Source organism: Dipodomys spectabilis, unplaced genomic scaffold, assembly GCF_019054845.1.
Source record: "Dipodomys spectabilis isolate Male_0828 unplaced genomic scaffold, ASM1905484v1 ptg000001l, whole genome shotgun sequence".
In the NCBI taxonomy this organism is placed as follows: Eukaryota; Metazoa; Chordata; class Mammalia; order Rodentia; family Heteromyidae; genus Dipodomys; species Dipodomys spectabilis.
The window spans coordinates 33,493,030-33,511,644 of NW_024870678.1; the positions used below are offsets into that span (position 1 = coordinate 33,493,030).

At 41.6% G+C, this 18,615-nt stretch overlaps 1 protein-coding gene across 1 annotated transcript in view; it reads right to left on the reverse strand.

Annotated features, from left to right (window-relative positions):
- Syne1 (spectrin repeat containing nuclear envelope protein 1) overlaps positions 1-18,615 on the reverse strand; it is a 385,765-nt gene that overhangs the window by 74,336 nt on the left and 292,814 nt on the right. The window contains exons 108-117 of the mRNA XM_042700560.1: positions 18,411-18,607; positions 17,032-17,164; positions 16,469-16,651; positions 14,777-14,926; positions 13,557-13,733; positions 12,426-12,581; positions 6,910-7,065; positions 4,467-4,637; positions 2,157-2,290; positions 1,472-1,676 (exon numbers count right to left, since the gene is read on the reverse strand). Coding sequence (XP_042556494.1) covers positions 1,472-1,676; positions 2,157-2,290; positions 4,467-4,637; positions 6,910-7,065; positions 12,426-12,581; positions 13,557-13,733; positions 14,777-14,926; positions 16,469-16,651; positions 17,032-17,164; positions 18,411-18,607 — 1,662 coding nt within the window. The remainder of the gene's footprint in view (positions 1-1,471; positions 1,677-2,156; positions 2,291-4,466; positions 4,638-6,909; positions 7,066-12,425; positions 12,582-13,556; positions 13,734-14,776; positions 14,927-16,468; positions 16,652-17,031; positions 17,165-18,410; positions 18,608-18,615) is intronic.

An 18,615-nucleotide genomic window follows, 5' to 3' on the forward strand; every position in this document is an offset into this window, starting at 1 on the left:
ACACCTGCAGGAAAAAAAAGATTCAGAATTGAATCTAATTTTCTAGAGCCATTAACTTTATGTGTAAATACTTTAAATAACATTACAAACTACACACACACACACACACAAAATGCACATACACACATGTATGTAAGTACTCTTCTGATAATAAAAGCCACACCCGGGTCATGACGAAGACTGGAAAAATGTTGAAAATCATAAAGCAAAAACAACAATTTTCCAAGATTCATAAGGGAAGCCAATAATTGTCAACATTTGGGCATTTTTCTCCTCTTTATAAGTTTCCTCTTTACAACTGGCTATAAAGAAGAAAAATATTCTAATCCGATTGAAGATTCTGTGCTCTGTTTTACATTTTTATACTTGTTTTTTGCTTCAGGCACCAGGGGTTAGTTTGACCATGCTATGTTCTGTAGGTGTTGTCACATTCCTGCAGTTATTTTAACCTCTAGGGTCAGGGAGGTGTAAAATCCAGGGATGAGTCAGGCATCATGGTAAGAGTTGTCCACAACTCCATTTTCCCACATGGCATCTCTGACTTTCTCATATGCTCAAAAGTCTAAGCCAATGTGAAGTCTTACTTCTGGTTTCTAAGCAACATGAGGAGCAGAACAGGATTGCTACTTCTGCCTTCCTGGACAAGCTAGAGGGTACAGATCTGATAGCAGAGTGACTTTCTTTAGAGACAAACACAGAGGGCAACTTGTGCTTCTGGAATATTAAAAATGCCAGGTCTTGTAAAGATAAACTACGTGGGTACAAATGTGATGATTGTTAATATAACTATTAACCTTTAGCTTTAAAGTGATTGTGCAGGTTGAAGGCATATGCTTTCCTTATAGATCTTATGGCTTGCCTAATTTTAATGAACTGACTGAGGAGGTTTTTTGTAAGAGGATCTTTGTAACACATTCATTACACGAAAAACAAATAAGGATAAATATTAAGAACTGGTAATGGGTGAAAGCCTTTCTTGAAAACTGTAAGTAGGTTACTGGCAAAAGAGAATTATTTAAGAGCTATTAAAAAGTATTACACTGTTAAAGTGAGAGAGGTAAACTTCTTTCTCCCAGTAAATTCTTTAATGAAACTATTATGTCGATGCTTACACCACAGATAACAAATCTAAGTAGGCTTTTAAAAGATGTATTATTTCCCATGTAGTCACTTCCTATATTGACCATCCCAATTAATGCACATAACCCAAACCTGTCACTTGGATTATATATATTCCATGAGGGGAGAAAAAAAGAGAAAAGCGGCTCGTCTCTCAAAATGAAAGAATCGGTGAGGACCTCACAACTCTTTTGGGGAGCCGCGCCCTGTCATTCATAGAACAATCATTTCTGGATGCCTGGCTCACATATGGAGAATCACCCAAAGCTCACACACATCAGAACCAGGCCTGGTAAGTTTGCAGAACTGAAGAACGGCATGGTTGGGGGACCACGATGGTTCCTGCACGTACATTGCAATCTTGAATCCACGTAGCGACTTCATCATCAGCGATGTCGCTGTGAGTGGCTGCCTTTAGCAGGGCCTTGGTTTGAGTGTCCTGCTGCTGAACGGCCGAGGCGCACTGCTTGGAGTAGTCTCGGTATCTCTGCCAGAGGTGTAGGAGGGCCTTGCTGGAGTGCAGCTGCTCCGCGGTCTCTTCCAGCAAGTCATTCCATCTGGAAGTAATAGGCAACACTCATGGGCAGATGAGCCTCTCTCACCAAATGCTGTTATTTACTGTTTTATTTTTCACGATCCTGGTTCATGGAAATATGGAAATAATGTAGGCTGACTCACTCCAACTTCACATAATAAAACATCGCCAAGTCACAATCGGATCTCAAGGGTAGATGATAGGGGAAGAGGGCAGGCCCCAGCTAAGGGACATTTCTAATTCTTCCTAAATGCATTCACTCCCAATAATGTTAGAAACATTTTGGGAAAACCGTCACATTAACAGAGTAGAATTCACCACAAGGCTCAAATTTGGAATGTCAGAAAATCTTAAGTTCCATCCTATCGATCATGAGGTTATGTCTGTCATGTGTATAATTAAATTCAGCCATATTACCATGACAGTTCTATCACACTTACCATTTTCGTTCTATCATAATTGACAACGTATATATAATGTACAAAGCGAACATACTTCATACCTCATATTGACATCTTTCAGTGTATTGGTGAGCGTTTCTGTCACCGGTGGGTGACATTCTTTTAATAACTGGTTGGTGATGGAGCCAAATTTCTCTAAGTTCTTTTCCTGTTTTTCTAGCTCATCATGAAGGTTCTAATCAAAGGGGGAAAAAATCACAGATGACATACCAGGTTTAAACTCACAAATTTAACACACGAATTTCAGAGTTTACGCAGTGATTATATACATGTATGGATTTAGGAATTCACACAGTTATTATACACATGCATGGATTTACTCCATGGTCTCACAAAACTTTGAAAAGAAATAATTTCTGTTCTTTTTTCTGATTATGAGAGGAGAGTCTCGGTGATGGAGCTTTCCTGTGACACCTGAGCCTCTTCTGGAGAAATAGAGGGATGCACATCTGTGGTGGTAGTACATACCAGCAGTTACACTGTGGTTCTCTTGGATGCTCAAAGCCAACAGCCAGGTCTCTATTACACACCTGGGGCGGCTCTCCACTAAGTCTTCGTAATTAAATCCCTAGTTCATAGTTCTATTGCTAAGTTCTATCTCTACACCAAGAATATTTAAGGCTGTTTTTAATTCACAGGAAACAACTATGCATGTGGAATGATCCAGCTAATTATCCTATCACCTAATAGCCTCATCAACATTTGTCTATCAAAGTCAAAATTATAGAAGTCCAGGGAAGGGAGGTGGGAGAGAGAAGCTTATCAAGGAGTAGAGCCTGCCAGACGGGAGAATAGAATAGGCTTTAGTGATCTCTTGCACAGATTGGCAACTATAAATAACAACAATGTCTTTCATATTTCACATTAAAGTAAGGAATCTTTTATTAGACAAGCTTGGTAGAATCTCCCATTGTGGACCAGAGAGGGAACCGGAAAGAGACATTTCCCTGGACAATCCAATGAAAGGATCAACACACTAATGAAACTCCACAGGCAAACAAGGTTGCCAAACCCAGTGTCATTTACACCAACGTCTAATGACCCTCAAATCAAAACATTCAAGAATCGTCTCTCTGTCTTCACCTAGCAAGGCAATGTGCAGGAATTAAACCCACAGTACATTAATAAAAAAGCATTCCTAACCTCCTCAGAATAATAAAATATCTTTTAAATTTTACTATGTTCAAAATGAGGGTTTTTTAAAAATTGCTTTATTTGAGGCTTTTAAGAAATTGGCTTCCATCAGCTATATGAGGGAGAATTTTATTGTTACATTTCCCACATGTGTAATGCTGTTTTCTAATCAATTTCAGCTCCTTGATCACACTCCCTGCTCCCCTTCCTTTAAGAGAAGGTATCCCCGCAGATTTCCTTGTTCTCTTTTCGTCGTTGTGAATAGTCTAGTTTAACACTATTTCAATCTTCCCTCTCCTCCTCATACGCATCCCTCAAGCAAAATGAATTCTAATGATTCTTACTTATCTGCAACAACCATTTGAAGAAATTACTTGTACACATTACCCATTTCATCCTTCCTTCTCTCCACCCTTCCCCAAATGGCATCCTCTTAAGAAAGTCTGTACATACAGTTAGCAACACATCCATTGGGATGGTCAAGCCAGTGAAGGAGGCTAAAAGTATATGCACTGGGCATGCGCTGTGTCCTCGCCAGCCTCCCAGCCCTCTAGGGCCCAACTGCCCCACCCACGATGTGCATTATTTAACCTGGAAGAAAGAGCAGTGGCTGGTAAGCATGTCCCAAGGCCCAGATGAGCAGGGGTGTGAGGGCAGCAGAGAATTGAGGACAGTGGCCTGCGAAGGAAGAGAGCCCTGTGCTTAGGAAAGAGAGGAATGATTGCATCACAGACGAACGCTATGTAGCCAGGCTGTGTGTTGGGAAAGAGTTGGTGAGCACACACACAGACCCCTGGGGTGGTGGTGAAGCAAAGCAAGCTCAAGGCCTGGAACATTTACCACTTTGGCTATTTTTCTCTTTATTTTCTTTTGAATCCCTCAGAGTGTGCTTGGAGAAGCAAGATAAACAGGGAAGGAGGAAGAAGACGGAAAGCATGGTGATAATGAGTCCCAGAAAGTGAACCTGGGTATAAAGTCATTTCACAAAACATTTATGAGGATGTTACGTAGTTCCATAACAGGACATCAAACCCCACTGTATTACAGACCAGCTAACCCAGCATTTGGTCCTCATAGGCAGGTAACATTAATTGTAAACATTCCGAAAAGAATCGAGTGGAAACAAGAAAGTGTAATAGGTCGCGACGATGGTCCAGCTTGCTAAGTTTCCCTTGTTTCTCCGAGTAACGCGAATATTGATGACGTTCACCTCTTACCTGCAGATTGTCTACCTGAACCTGCACTGCTTCTGAGGACCCGGTGAGCAGACGGAAACGGGACAGGGAGTACCTGGCCTCCATCAGGTGGCCGTTGATCTCATCCAGCGTGGCTTTGTGGTGGTTCCACTGGTCGAGCACTGACCTCAGCAAGACCTTTAACTGCCCCACCTGTCCAAAACCATGCACACCTGTCACCACTACACGATCCGATAGATACATACAGACACACATGGATGTATACACACATATATACTACATAAGGGAAGTGAGCATGTTGAATAAAACAACAAGTAATATACTAAATGGACTTTTTCACAATTCTAGGAATCAAACCCAAAGCTTTGCACATGCCAGGTAAAATGCTCTGTCACTAGGCTATGCCTACAGCCCATAAAATCAGTTTTTCAAACGCCTTAACTCATTCAACCCTTAGCAACCTAGTAAGGTATTCCCATATTATACATGAGGAAACTGAAGTACTAAGGAATAATGAAAATGAGCTAAGATTGGGCTGGGAAAGTGGCTCAGTGGTAGAGTGCTTGCCTAGCATGCATGAAGCCCTGGGTTTGTTTCCTCAGTTCCTCATACACAGAAAAATCTGGAAGTGGCACTGTGGCTTAAGTGATAGAGTGAGCAAAAAGAAGTTCAAGGACAGTGCCCAGTGCCCTGAGTTCAAGCCCCAGGACTGGCAAAAGAAAAATGATCTAAGATCACACTAAAGGTAAAGAAAACAAAAGATCATGCTGTTAGAATGTATAAGAACTAGAGTGGAACCAAAGTGGTTGAGAATGAAATATACCTACATCTACATTCTTGTCTACCATCTATATTTCTGTATCTATGTGTTATCTGTTTGTATCTCTATGTCTATATCTTAGTTCACATGTTTGCACATAATCGCTCACATGCTCAAATGACTACATAAAGACAAAACAGCCAAGAAAATTCCTTATCATCACCTGCATCAGAAACATTTTTACTTTGGTTGATATCACTTTGCTTTCACTGTATTTGATGTTGGCATAATTTGTGGAGGGGAAGGGAAAAAACAAATTGTTTAAATAAGGATACAGGTGGACCCATTGCAACAATGAGATGTACAAGATGTTATGTTGAAAAACAAACTTTACAGCTTTGGCGGGGGGGGGGGGGGGGGGGCGGGTAGGAGATGGGCAAGGGGGGGTGAGATGGGAAGGGATAGGAAGGGGAAACAAAGGAGGAGGCAACAATGCTTGATAAGAAATGTACTCATTATCTTGCCCATGTAATTGCAACCCCTCTGTATGGTATTTTCACAATAAAAATAAATAAATAAATAAGTACAAAGGGAAAAAAAGCTCTCTAGTTTGGACTTGCTGGATTTCACCACTAATCTAAATGTAATTCTTTTATATATGGAGAGAGTATGGCCATAATTAGGGGAAGAGATTACATAAGTTAATTTGCATCTGCCTTCCTTGCTTTTCTTCCTTGTATGGAGGAAAAGTGTTGCAAGCAACTGAGCTGCCATCTAAGGGACCACTGGACGAAGCACGTGCTCCCTTCCGCTCCAGTGGGCACCAGGACCAACCACACAACCACAATCAGGAGCCAGGCAGGCAGATAAGCCAAGGAGATTGATGAACACTTTCCAATATCATTTGTTTGTTTCCTATAAGGCAACATTTCCATGAGAGAACTATTCATTTATACTTATATGGCATTGTCTCTAGCCCTCTGTGGTGATTGATGAAGACACATAAAATAAAATAGATCTCAAGTCAGGAGGAAGACAGGCTAGAAGAGAGTCTGGAGAAGAGAGCATGGGCAGCTGGAGCTGTTTGCTGGGGGCCCCGGTCTGTGTCACCTCACACATTTGTCTTCAATTCCAAAAGCTTAGACGTGGGTGCTATCTTCAGGGAAGTGGGACGGCTGCTGGATTCTAGTCTCTTCTGAGTACATCTGCCTTGATTTCCTCATAGATTATAGGTGGGGCAGGAGAGAAAGAGAGGAACAAAGAATGTCTCTAAGGTTATGCCCATGATGGTAGGAAGAGCATGGGACATCGGGAGTGAAGATTCAGAGCAGGTTTGGGCATGGGTATTTAAGATATTTGTTGGTCATACAGGAGAAGATGCCTACCCACTGTGTTTCTTTGTCTCTGTGTTTAAGAATTCAGTAGAGAACTCAACACTAGGGATAACCAATTAGAAACATATCTGTGCCTAGATGGCATCTATAGCTATGGGTATGGGTGGAATTAGTAAGAGTGATGTTTATACTAATGTTTTTATAAGAAACACCAGAAGCTAGACATGTTTTTTTAAAGAAGGTAATAGAATAGACATAACAATACAAACAGATGATGTATATTTGACCATTGTTTACTCAGTTACTTGAAGAAAGCCAAACCTCAGCATGTGTCAACAAGAGCTGGCAAAGAGTCTAAGAGCAAGATTACCATGTGGTCCAAATTTGCCCAGGCTTGGTTGAGTTCCTGAAGCGTGCTCCTGACTGTGCCAGAGACTTCTTCTTTCTTGTTCTGAATCAAAGCAAGTCCATTCTGCTCAATTTTCTCTACTTCTTTTTCTTTTGCTTTAATCAAATCTTCCAGATCCTGAAAGATTTAAGAAAAAATTGTCACTTTAAATTGTCCTATTATGAAACTCTAGGGTGCACTGAAATTGAGCCATTAGTTTCACATACTAAAAATCTGCTACTAATCCAAAAGAAAAATATCATTCTTAAAAGAGGATTTCAACAGCAATATTTCCTTCTTAGCCTTACATGTTAAAAGAAAAAGCTAATTTCCCATAAATTAGCATTAAATTAATTAAACTAACAGAACCTAAAAAAATGTAAAATCTACCTACTAGATAAAGAAATGGCATCATGTAATTTCTTTCCCCCAAAGAGTTACAGGAAAGAAATAACATGTCAGAAATGGTAATATGACTTGTATTCTTGATGCTAAAATATTACACTGCTGTTCAAAATATTCCATGGATTAGCCCATAGAAGGAAATGGGATAGAAGCGTGTCTGAGATTCAGAAACATCTCTCTTGTTCTTGATGATGATGATGATGATGATGATGATGATGATGATGATGATGATGTGGTGGTGGTACAAAGAGGTTACAATTCCATATGTTATAAGTACAGTGCACCTTGCTCAATGCCACCCCTTCTGTCCTCAGCATCCTACCCCATCCCAGATACATTTCTGCTGCCCTTAAGTGAAGTCAGTGTGCCAGAAACTTCCATGAGGGTCCTCGGTTTGTTCCCTTGTGGAATCAGAAGATGGAGAAGGCGTTCTATTAGTTCCTCTTTCTTTCTGTATAACCTGTATAACCCATTACCATAGCTCAAATTTGGAATGAACATATATCACTGTCAGAATGAAATGTTCAAGGAAGAAAAGGAAAGTGAGAAGAGCATCCAGAGTGATTACAAAAGCATACATCGTATTCCCAACTGGAAAATGCCATGAGAGAAAGCATCAAGGATCTCTCGTAAAGCTCTGTGGAGTTGGCTAGGACGTATCAACTCTGCATAGAAAAAAACTCAGTGGAAAATCAAGTCAAAGTCACACTGCCTGCCACGAGTCAGAGCTAGTGCAAAAGGCTCTGCCCTCTTTGGCGAATGCTGAGTCTACGTCCATGAACTCCAAGCTGCAGGGGTATAAATTACAAGTTGGGGTGATGAGCTGTCAGGAGTAAAGACGTGGCCACACTCGTATTTGGAAGTGCACCCTCAGAACAAAAGTGGGTGTGAGGTCCCTTGGGGATAGGATGAAGTTCCTTTCTACCTATTTTATATTTGGATAATGTCTCAATAATTTAAGAAAGGTTTTTTTTAAACCCCTTCTCATGACCCATGTATGAATGATAATATCATGACCAGGTAACCCTTTGTAAGGTGTTCATGTGAGTCTAGTCTCTACTTAGTGACAGTCTGTATGTCTTGGTTTATAATTTTTACTGCTTCATTTACTTTTTAGTGACTGTGTTACATTTTAAAATGATAAGATTACTATCTTTGAATAGCTGTGGGAAGGTACTACCCTTCCACAAAGCTGCTGTCAGCACAATGCGTCTTGATCTAGGTCATCCCTTTCCTCATTCTCCCCTGTCTCTGCCAGCCCCATCCCTCACTCAGTTGTGTTGGTGTTGTAAGATGTACACGGAGTGTTCTGACTGCATTCTCTTCCCGCTTCATCCATCTACCTCCTCTCCTTGGCTCATCCTCCACCTTTCAAGTACCAGTTTCCTGCTATTCCTTTTGTTGGACCGTGAGTTTGCTTTTCTAAGGAATTACACCATTTGAATTCTCCCCTGCTAATATCATATTTCAGTTAATGCATTTGTGTACACGGGCATACAGTGTTTATTAGCACATTCAGAAATTAGTTCTAGCTTCCACATATGAGAGAAAGTAAGAGCTAGGGAGTCTCATGGACCTTTGTGCCCAGCTTGTCTTTGAACTGTGATCCTTCAGTCTCATCCTCCTAAGCAGGATTACAGGCATGAATTACTGTAGCCTGGCATTATTTGAAATAGATTTCAACGTTATCAAAAACTAGCCAAATGTAAGATGTTATTACAGTCAGTCATTTATGTGCATTTTTTGGTGTGGGTCCTGGGGCTTGAACTCTGAGCCTCGGTGTTATCCCAGTGGTTTTTTTGTTCAAGGCTCGTACTCTACCACTTGAGCCACATCACCATTGTGGCTTTTTCTGTGATTAATTGGAAATAAGAGTCTCACTGACTTTCCTGTCCTGGCTGGTTTCACACCAGATCTCAGTCTCCTGAGTAGCTCTCAGGCATGAGACAGTGGTGCTGACTTCAGTGCAAATTTGTTTATGTTTATGTCCTGCATAATGATGAAGCTAATTTTGTCGGGGTGACCAAAAATTTATACATGTAGCAGCTTAAAAAGATAATTTCAGTTTTTATATTATTCATATTGTTTACCTTTTGTCAATATTATGATAGCTTTGATAATTAGCAGGGAATGAATCTGCTAATTGCTAAAATTATAGGTCCTTTATTTCCCTTATGGGAAGCATAATTAGTTTTATTTTAAAAAACTTCTATTTTCTATTTTTCTAAGACATACATCACAATTACAATTTATATTTAATAATATGCGTGTAATTATCATGTATTTACTTATGCAATAGTATACAATAAATAATTCTTCCTGTATATCTTTAATATGATTACAAAAGTCAACTATTAGAAATTAAGTTATCCTCATTTATCTATAGGTGTTAAAGCTATAGTGAGCAGTAATTAACTGGTAAGAAATGCTCTCCTTGTTATGTTGTCATAAGAGCAAAACACAGGAAAAAAAGTCATTGAACAGTATATTTCCTACAAAATGAAGGTATGTTTTCCTTTCGATAATAATTAAGAGATGATTCTGCTCTGATCAGTGAGGGGAAAGGCCAAAACCAACGTTTTTGCAATAGTAAATCACTCTCAACTTGGATTAACTCATAAATATCAGCTTTTATGTAGCTTTTCATGAATAAATCACCCTAGAAGACTGGAAAAATAGTCAAGAGTTTTAAAACAAAATAAAGCCTGAAACCAGGCACTGATTTAAGTACACTGGCTTGGTTTTCACACTTTGGTCCAAAGTCACAATTTCTCAAAAATGACGATAAATTTTATCAAAGTTTGTAGTATGGCCAACTTGAACTTGCCAGCTAGGCTACTGTGATTCATGAGTGACATTCCAAAATAACTGTGGGAGCTACTTTCTCTCTGTCCACCCTCCCACTGCCCAACCTGCCCGCAGGGACAATGTCTCATTCCAAATCACCAACTGACATTTAAAATCGCAATGTAACCTTTCTCTCCAGACACTACCCGAACTGAGCCTACTAGAAGTAAAACCTGGGCAAACATCTGCAATATTTTCCAGATAGAATGTGTCTCAATTAAATGTAAGACATGCGTAGAAAAAGGAGTAAAATGGAAAATGGGGGTGGGGGGGGGAATGGGGTGGGAAGCAGGGCATCTGTAATCCTAGCTACTCAGGAGAAGATCTGAGGGTATAGTTCAAAGTCAGGAGAAGCAGTAAACTCTGTGAGATGCTTATCTCCAATAAACTACCAAAAAATAAATAAATAAAAACAAAACAAAACAAAAAAACCCTGGAGTAGACCTGCGGTTCAAGTGATATCAGCACTATCCTCGAGCAAAAAGCAGCTTAGGCCTGGCTTCAAGGGCCTGAGTTCAAGTTCCAAGACCAAGAAAAACAAATAAATAAATAAGCTCTCAAAACTGGTTAGAAAGCAGAATATCACCCAAGTCCTTTCTTCCTAAAACCTAAGTTAGGAAAACAAGATTTAAGGAAAGTATCTTTTCCCTTGTATTAACCTCACAGATCAGCCTTCAACTAGCCTTAGAAAACGCTATTTTTTTAATGCCATGGCTAATCTACAACACAGTACAACAAATGCCTTCTTCTTAGCATACGTTGGTTGTACTAAACGTGTTTCCCTGTAGCATGCCAGCACATACACAACGTGCCCTGATCGGCTCACCCTCCATCTCTCCCCCTCATTGCCTGCTTCACTTTATTTTCTGAACTTAGAGAACGTGTACATGAAATCTCTATACAGTCAACGTGTCCCTCAAAGTGTGCAGGGCTTCTTGGTCAGAGACACCCCTTCCCATCGTTTTTCCCTGCTTGCTGCTCTCTCCAGACTCAGCGTTTGATTATTCTATGTTCATATGTAATGAATTGTTTGAAAACTCTCTTAGTGCAGTCTCAATGGCCACCACTCATGTCGCTTGTGTGGCTATAGAATGCCTGATGAGATAACGTTCCCTGGGAAACATCTGGATTCTCACCACCCCAAATTCTGCCCACTGGCAGCGGAGCAGGTCTCAGGAGCTTCTGCGAACGACACACAGGAAGGGGCCTGTCACCTGGGAAGCTCAAGAGTGGGACAGGAATGCAGCCAGCCCCGATGCTCATCTCCACTCACAGGGGAGAGCCCGGGAAGCGGCGGCTTAAGGAAGGGATCATAACTGGTTAATTAACACATGTCAATAAACATGAGATAAAAGAAAGAATTCGAGTCAATGTATTTAAAATCTTGACAATTCTTAAATCTGATGATCATTATATAGCCTTCAGAGTATATAAAAAGGTGAAAATGTCTTCTAAAAATCAGTGTGAAAACAAGCCCGGTGCTGATGGCTCATGCCTGTAATCCTAGCTACTAAGGAGGCTGAGATCTGAGGATAGCGATTCAAAGCCAGCCCGGGGCAGGAAAGTCCGTGAGACTTCCATCGCCAATAAACCACCAGGAAACCGGAAGTGGCGCTGTGACTTAAGTGGTAGAGTGCTAGCCTTGAGCTGAAGAGCTGAGGGACAGTGTCCAGGTCCAGAGTTCAAGCCCCATGACCGACAAAAAAATAACTAAATAAAAGTTAAAAAAATTTAAAAACCTAAGCTGGGTGCTGGTGGTTCATACCTATAATCCTAGCTACTCAGGAGGCTGAGATCTGAGGATCAAAGGTCAAAGCCAACCAGGGCAGGAAAGTCCATGAGACTTATCTCCAGTTACCCACCAGAAAACTGGAAGGTGTGCTGTGTCTCAAGTGGTAGAATGTTAGCCTGAACAAAAGAGCTCAAGGACAGCAGCGCCCAGGCCCTGAGTTTAAGCCCCATGACTGACAAAAAACAAACAAACAAAAATCCTATTTTATTGGAAAGAAAAACTAGCTGGTGTGGTAGTGCATACCTACAAACCAAGCAAGTGTGAGTTTAAATCTGGCTTAGGCTGCACAGTAAGACCCTGTCTCAAAGTCAAGCCAACAAGCAACAAGAAAAGATATAGTCAAAAATAATGTCAACTCATCAGAGAAACTTGTTACCAAATATGTTTTAAAAATACTTAAGTATTTTTAAATACTTAATCTTTAAATACACATTCTCACTATCAGACAGATTACCTGGCAGTCTTTCAGGGAGCTCTGAACAGAAGCCTGGTCTCCAACCCGAAACTCTTGCTTCATTCTCTTCTCCTGGGTGTCAAACCACATTTTGAGACTTTCTACATCATTTTCATATTCCGACCAGGATTCTAATAAGCCTTCCAACAACTGGACCTGAACATACACAAGGGAAAGAATGTTGCCATTTTATGTTAAAATCAAACATCATCAAGAGGCCATATATTATAAATTAAAATTTTCCCAGCCAGATGCTGTGGGCCTATGCCCATAGTCTGATCTACTCGGGAAGCTGAGATCTGAACACAGCAGTTCAAAGCCAGCCTGGGAAGGAAAGTTCCCTGAGATTCTTATCTCCAATTAACCACACACACAAAAATTAAAAGTAGCAGTGTGGCTTAAGCAGGGGAGCACCAGTCTACAGCGAACAGTAAGAGCGGGCATGAAGTCCTCAGCTGAAGCACCAGCACTGCACAAATAAGCAAATAAATAAATATTTTAAAAATTATAGCCCTTGGCAGTCAGGTACCGGCAGCTCATACCACGCAAACTCAGGAGCTTTGCGATCTGAGGAAGGCAGTTAAAAGCCAGCCCAGCCAGGAAAGTCTGTGAGATTCTTATCTCTAATTAATCTAATTAAAAGAAGTAGAGCTGTAACTCCAGTGGTAGAGCACCAGCCTTGAAGGCAAAAGCTCAGGGACAGTGCCTAGGCCCTGAGTTCAAGCCCCAGGACTGGCACCTTGTGCGTGCATGCACATGTGCATGGACACGCACACGGGCACATGCACATGCACACACGTGCACACACACACACACACACACACACACACACACACACATACACAATTTTATCAAGTGTGAATCAGGGGCTATTCTGGGTAAGCAAGAAAGGCTAGAGCTAATAGGCAAGGAAAACAATAGGCCTCAAGAGATAGCATCAAAAGACATAAAAACATGAATTTTACAAAGAGCACATTCTTCTATTACTTGCAGAAGGAAAGCACTGTTGACCAGGTAACCTTCAGGAGAGCGGCTGGGAACATTCCGGACCCTGCCTGCCCCTGGGCCTGTGCTCAGGGCTCTCGGTAGATCTGGGCTCTCGGGTGATCCCGGCAGCCCTGCCGCACGCACCTTCTCTGCGACCAGACCCTGCAGGAGCTGCCAGCTTCTGTTCATGGCGCCCAGCTGCTCCGCAAAGTCCGTCTTGTCGCTCCGCTTGCTCTCCACGTCCTGACTGCTGATCTGCAGCACGGACTGGTTCACGAAGTCCACCGTCAGCTGTTTGCACTGAATGTCTATCTTAAAGCCCTACAAGGGAAGCAGAAGAAAAGGAGAGTGCCTTATTAATGTATACATATTATTGTTTTGCTGGGAACTGGAGCGTCCCAGATCACCTTGACATGAGTATTACCTTCTCCTTTGATGTCACCTAAATGGTACTATCACTTAATTTACCAACCTGGTCTTTGCAGAAGTTAAACATATGATAAACACAGATACACAAATATATGGAAGATACAGAGCCTGGTAAATTACACAAGCTCATTATAAAATATTTATCAAGGGCTGGGAAGGTGGCTCAGTGGTAAAGTGCTTGCCTTGCATGAATGAGGCCCTGGGTTCGATTCCACAGTACCACATAAGCAGAAAAAGCCAGAAGTGGTGCTGTGGCTCAAGTGGTAGAGTGCTAGCCTTGAGCTGAAGAGCTGAGGGACAGAGTTCAGGCCCCATAACCAAAAAAGAAAAATTATCAATTGTAATATATATTGCATGATCAGCATTTTTATTTAGTTGTTTTGTTTTTTCTGGAGCTTGAAATCAGGGCCTGGGCAGTATACATGAGGGTTTTTCTTTGTTCTGTTTTGTTTAGGTTTTGCTCTACCATTTAAGCCACAGTTCCATTTTCAGCTTTTTAATGGTTAACTGGAAGTGGCTCATGAACTTGTCTTGCTCAGACTGGCTTCAAACTGTATCCTTTAGATCTCAGCCTCCTGAGTAGTTAAGATTACAGGTGTGAGCCACCAGCCCCTGGCTTGCATGTTTTAAAATAACAAAATGCTCCCTACAAGGGTCACTGCCCTATGGCTCTCTCTAGGGACACGATGTGGTCACATTCAAGTTGTCACAGGGGACCCTGGCTCCCAGGTCTGGCCATCATGTATGAAATCTATACATTCCAAGATCGGTTTTCAGTCTTTTGGTTTTAGGGGTTTGTTTTAAGACCTGAAGAGTTTGAGGTCAGAGCCACTTGAACCATGCTCCCCTAGCCTCTACATATATGAGTTTTTGAGTCCTTTCAAACAAGATAGTTTAAATGCATAACAAGTGAACCACAGGAAAAGGTCAGGTACCTTATATTTCTGGAGGTATTCGTGCACTGCCCTGTGGCCCACGGCATGTTTTATGTCCTCTTCATCCTTCTGGATAACACTTTCCATGAGAGAGATCCAACTCATGACTTCAGAAATGGCGTGGCGGGAAGGCAGCTTGTCCATCTGGAGCTATCCAAGATGCAGAGACAATGAGCTCCACCCACGTCTTAAAACCCAAAGCCAATTTCCTGGTAACCTCAGAACCAAACACTTGTTCTTAGGAACACACCAAGAAACACAGGGCTCCACAAAGACATTTGTCAGGTCTGAGAAGCGTGAAGCATCAAACGCAGAACAAAGCTAGCCCTTTTATGTTCCCGTACCATCTCATACTGTCACCTTGTGTAAATATTGACTAATTAATCGAAACACCAGTGAGAAGAGAATATTATTTTATAGCTAGTTTGATGAGTTAAAATAATTTAACTACAAAACATTCAGCAGATGCATTTTATTAATTACCTTGTAAAAATCTGTGTGGAATGACTCAGGGATCATCAAAAGAAGAAAAAAAATCACACTATAAGCCGTTATTTCTAGATTGTCTTTTTGTTGTTGTTGGCACATTAGTATTTATTCCTCAGAGCAGAATCAATTTCCTGTTTTGCACTAAGATATAGTTAGGCTTATGTATTTCACTTCATATATTACATGCTCATACATTCACTTACTACAGTAATTAGGAAGAACAAAGGCATTTTTTAAAAATACTATGTCAGCTTTGGTATAATCCTGCAGAGAAAGATGAACAGTTCCTGCCTGCCGGGCATGTGCAGCTCCTGGTTAGGGATCAGTGACATATTCATTCCACATAGCTGTCACTCTTGAGTATACAGTGACAAATATCAATGACAGAAAGAAATAAAATGTTCTGGGCTGGGCACTGGTGGCTCAGACCTGTAATCTTAGCTACTCAGGAGGCTGAGATCTGAGGATGGTGGCTCAAAGCCAGCTCAGGCAGGAAAGTACATAAAACTCTTATCTCCAATGAACCACCAGAGAACTGGAAGTGGTAATGTGGCTCAAAGTGGTAGAGCATTAGCCTTGGGCAAAAGAGCTCAGGAACAGTGCTCAGGCCCTGAATTCAAGCCCCATGACTGTCCAAAAAAAATGTTCTGGGGAGTTTAGAAGAATTCAACATATTCCCAGAGAAGAGGAAGACAATCACACATGAGATAATGACATTTTGTTCACTGACAGATGCCATCTATAGTAGTAGTTGTCCCCAAGGATGGCATTGCCCAGTGACATGGCAGCCAGCTGAGTTGGGCTCAGATGCTCTGGAATATCTGTATCCTGATAAAATGGTCCAACAGCACAGTTGTCTGAGCATATCCCTGTCTTTAAGGGATACATGATACTACTTACAGTTATTGAATACTCAGTGATCTCTTGAAGGTAAGAAGGTGGGACTTCTACACATTTTTAAATAACTATGAAGGTAACTACTCAAGCTGTGAAGCTGCCCACCTTTTATCCATTACAGAACAGTTTAAATAAAGAGATTTTAATACACACACACACACACACACAAGTTTGGGGAAGAAATGCCTTGTGGTGGCTCATTTAATGGGAGAGAGAGACAAACCAGGTTCTGAGATAAAGCTGATTTAAGTTTGTGTCTAAGGCATCAGTAGATGAATACCAAATAAATCCACCCTTTGTGCATACCTGGTGGAGCTTCTCTTGTACGGCTGGGATATTTGCCAGTAGGTCAGTCCACTGGCCATCCAGGTGTGACAGCTGAGAACGCAGGGTGGCCGTGTCCACCTTCTTCAACCGGAGAAGCTGGTTTCCAGTGCTCAGCACAGATGACTTCAGGGAAGATTTGGCATCCACCTCTTTAGAGAACTCCTAAAAGCCATAACAATGTTCAAGTTAGGATTACATAGCCAGCCTTTCGTTTAAGAACAAGAGGCTAATTTAGTGCCTTACACAACAACTTCCTCTATGTATTGAGAGGAGTATGGTGGAAAAATCCCTAGAGGAAAGCAAAGAAGCAGACTTTTGCTCTCAAATCAAAATCTGGAGGATGATTTGAAATATCTACTAGTACTCAATGGTAAGCCCTACTAGTTGGCTTTCAGTGCTCAGAGCTAACATGGAAAAATTCTCTATAGGTTGGCTTACCTAGTGTGTCCATTCATGGCTGACTTCCTGGTGTAGGGGTCAGGCCTTGCCTAGAGGGCTAGAAAGAAGACATGGAACCAAAGGCCTTAGATTTCCAAACTTACCAGGAAAGCATTTAGATGATCACGGACCATTTCCAGTTCTTGTGGGATTGTCACAGATTGCTGAGCCCAAAACGCAAGCCTGTCCCTTGCAGACTGTAACCAGTGCATTAATTCCGCAGACTCACTTTGGTACCTGTAAGTATGTAAAGGAATCCACTGGGGAAACATGCAATCTCTTCGGCTCATGCATGCTCCATTTCACCAACATACTTAGAACAAAAATGTACTAAGTCGATACTCTGAGATTTTCTTGTTCCCTGATACTGTATTCCTTGATGAAGTTTGTCTCTTTGGGTCTTGCTAGTTGAAAATAACAATCTCTTCTTTCACATCATGCTACTGAAAAATATCAGCTGATTGTTTACAAACATGGCATAGAAACAGAGTGTTCTGATATATAAAAATCAAATACCCACCCTCCCTGTATACTTCCTGTTATGGTTTGGACGTGAAATGTTCCATGCAGGTTCATGTGTTGAAAGTGTGACCCTCCCACTGGGGGTGCTACTTTGGGAGGTGATGGGCAGCTTAGGAGGTGGGGCCTAGCCAGAGGAAGTAGGTCCCTGGCCTGTGCTACTGAAGGGTCCCTGGTCCCTGGTCCCTTCCTGCTTCCACCTCACCTGAAGGTGAGCGGCTTCCTGGGTTACATGCTCCCCCCACCAACTCAGCCTCAACTCAGCCTCTAAAACTAAGAGTGAAAATCAAGCTTTGCTCTGCTTAAATTGTCTCTGTTAGAGTCACACTGACAAAAATCTAGCATGCTAAAAGAGCATTCCCCTGAAAAACATTTTCCCTTTCCTCTCTTTCTAAAGCCTTACTGTGATAATCCAAAACAGTCAGTAAGCGAAGAAGAAAGGCATTCACAGGTAAGGTGCATTATGTAATTTCTTCCTTGCCCACTTTTAATTATGTCTTTATATAGGAATCCTACTGGGAAGCCAGGTGCCAGTGGCTCACACCTGTAATCCAGGTGGCATCAGGAGGCTGAGATCTGAGGGTCTCTCTTCAAAGACAGCTTTGGCAGAAAAAGCTGGAGGAATCTTATCTCCAATTAACAGCAAAAAGCAGAAACTGGAAGTATGGAGTATGGCTCAAGTGGTAGAGCACGAAGGGAAAGTGAGAGGCCTTGAATTCAAGCTCCCATATTGGTACACAAAGACACAGTCACACACACACACACAGACACACACATATATGCACACACACACACACACACACACACATGCACGCACAACTCAAACTAGGTGCTTTCTCTTCTTTATTGTTCAAACTATGCCATTTTTCCAACTTGCCTATCTTCTCCAACTCCAACATCCACCATAGCACTTTACTGCACCAGGGCGTGTACAGAAAAGCGTGCAAGATCATCACCTTATTACCTGGTCCAGTGTTTCAGTATTGTTTCCAGTCTGTGCAGCTCCTTTGACACTCGGTTGGTGTTATTCAGCCAGCGCTCTCCCAGTTGATTCAGCTGACTTTCCAGATCTGAGCAGCTGACGGACATCAGGAGTCGTTTCCCATCATCTAATACTTGATATAATTTGGGCTGGTATTCATTAAGGCTGGATTTTAGATGCTGAAATG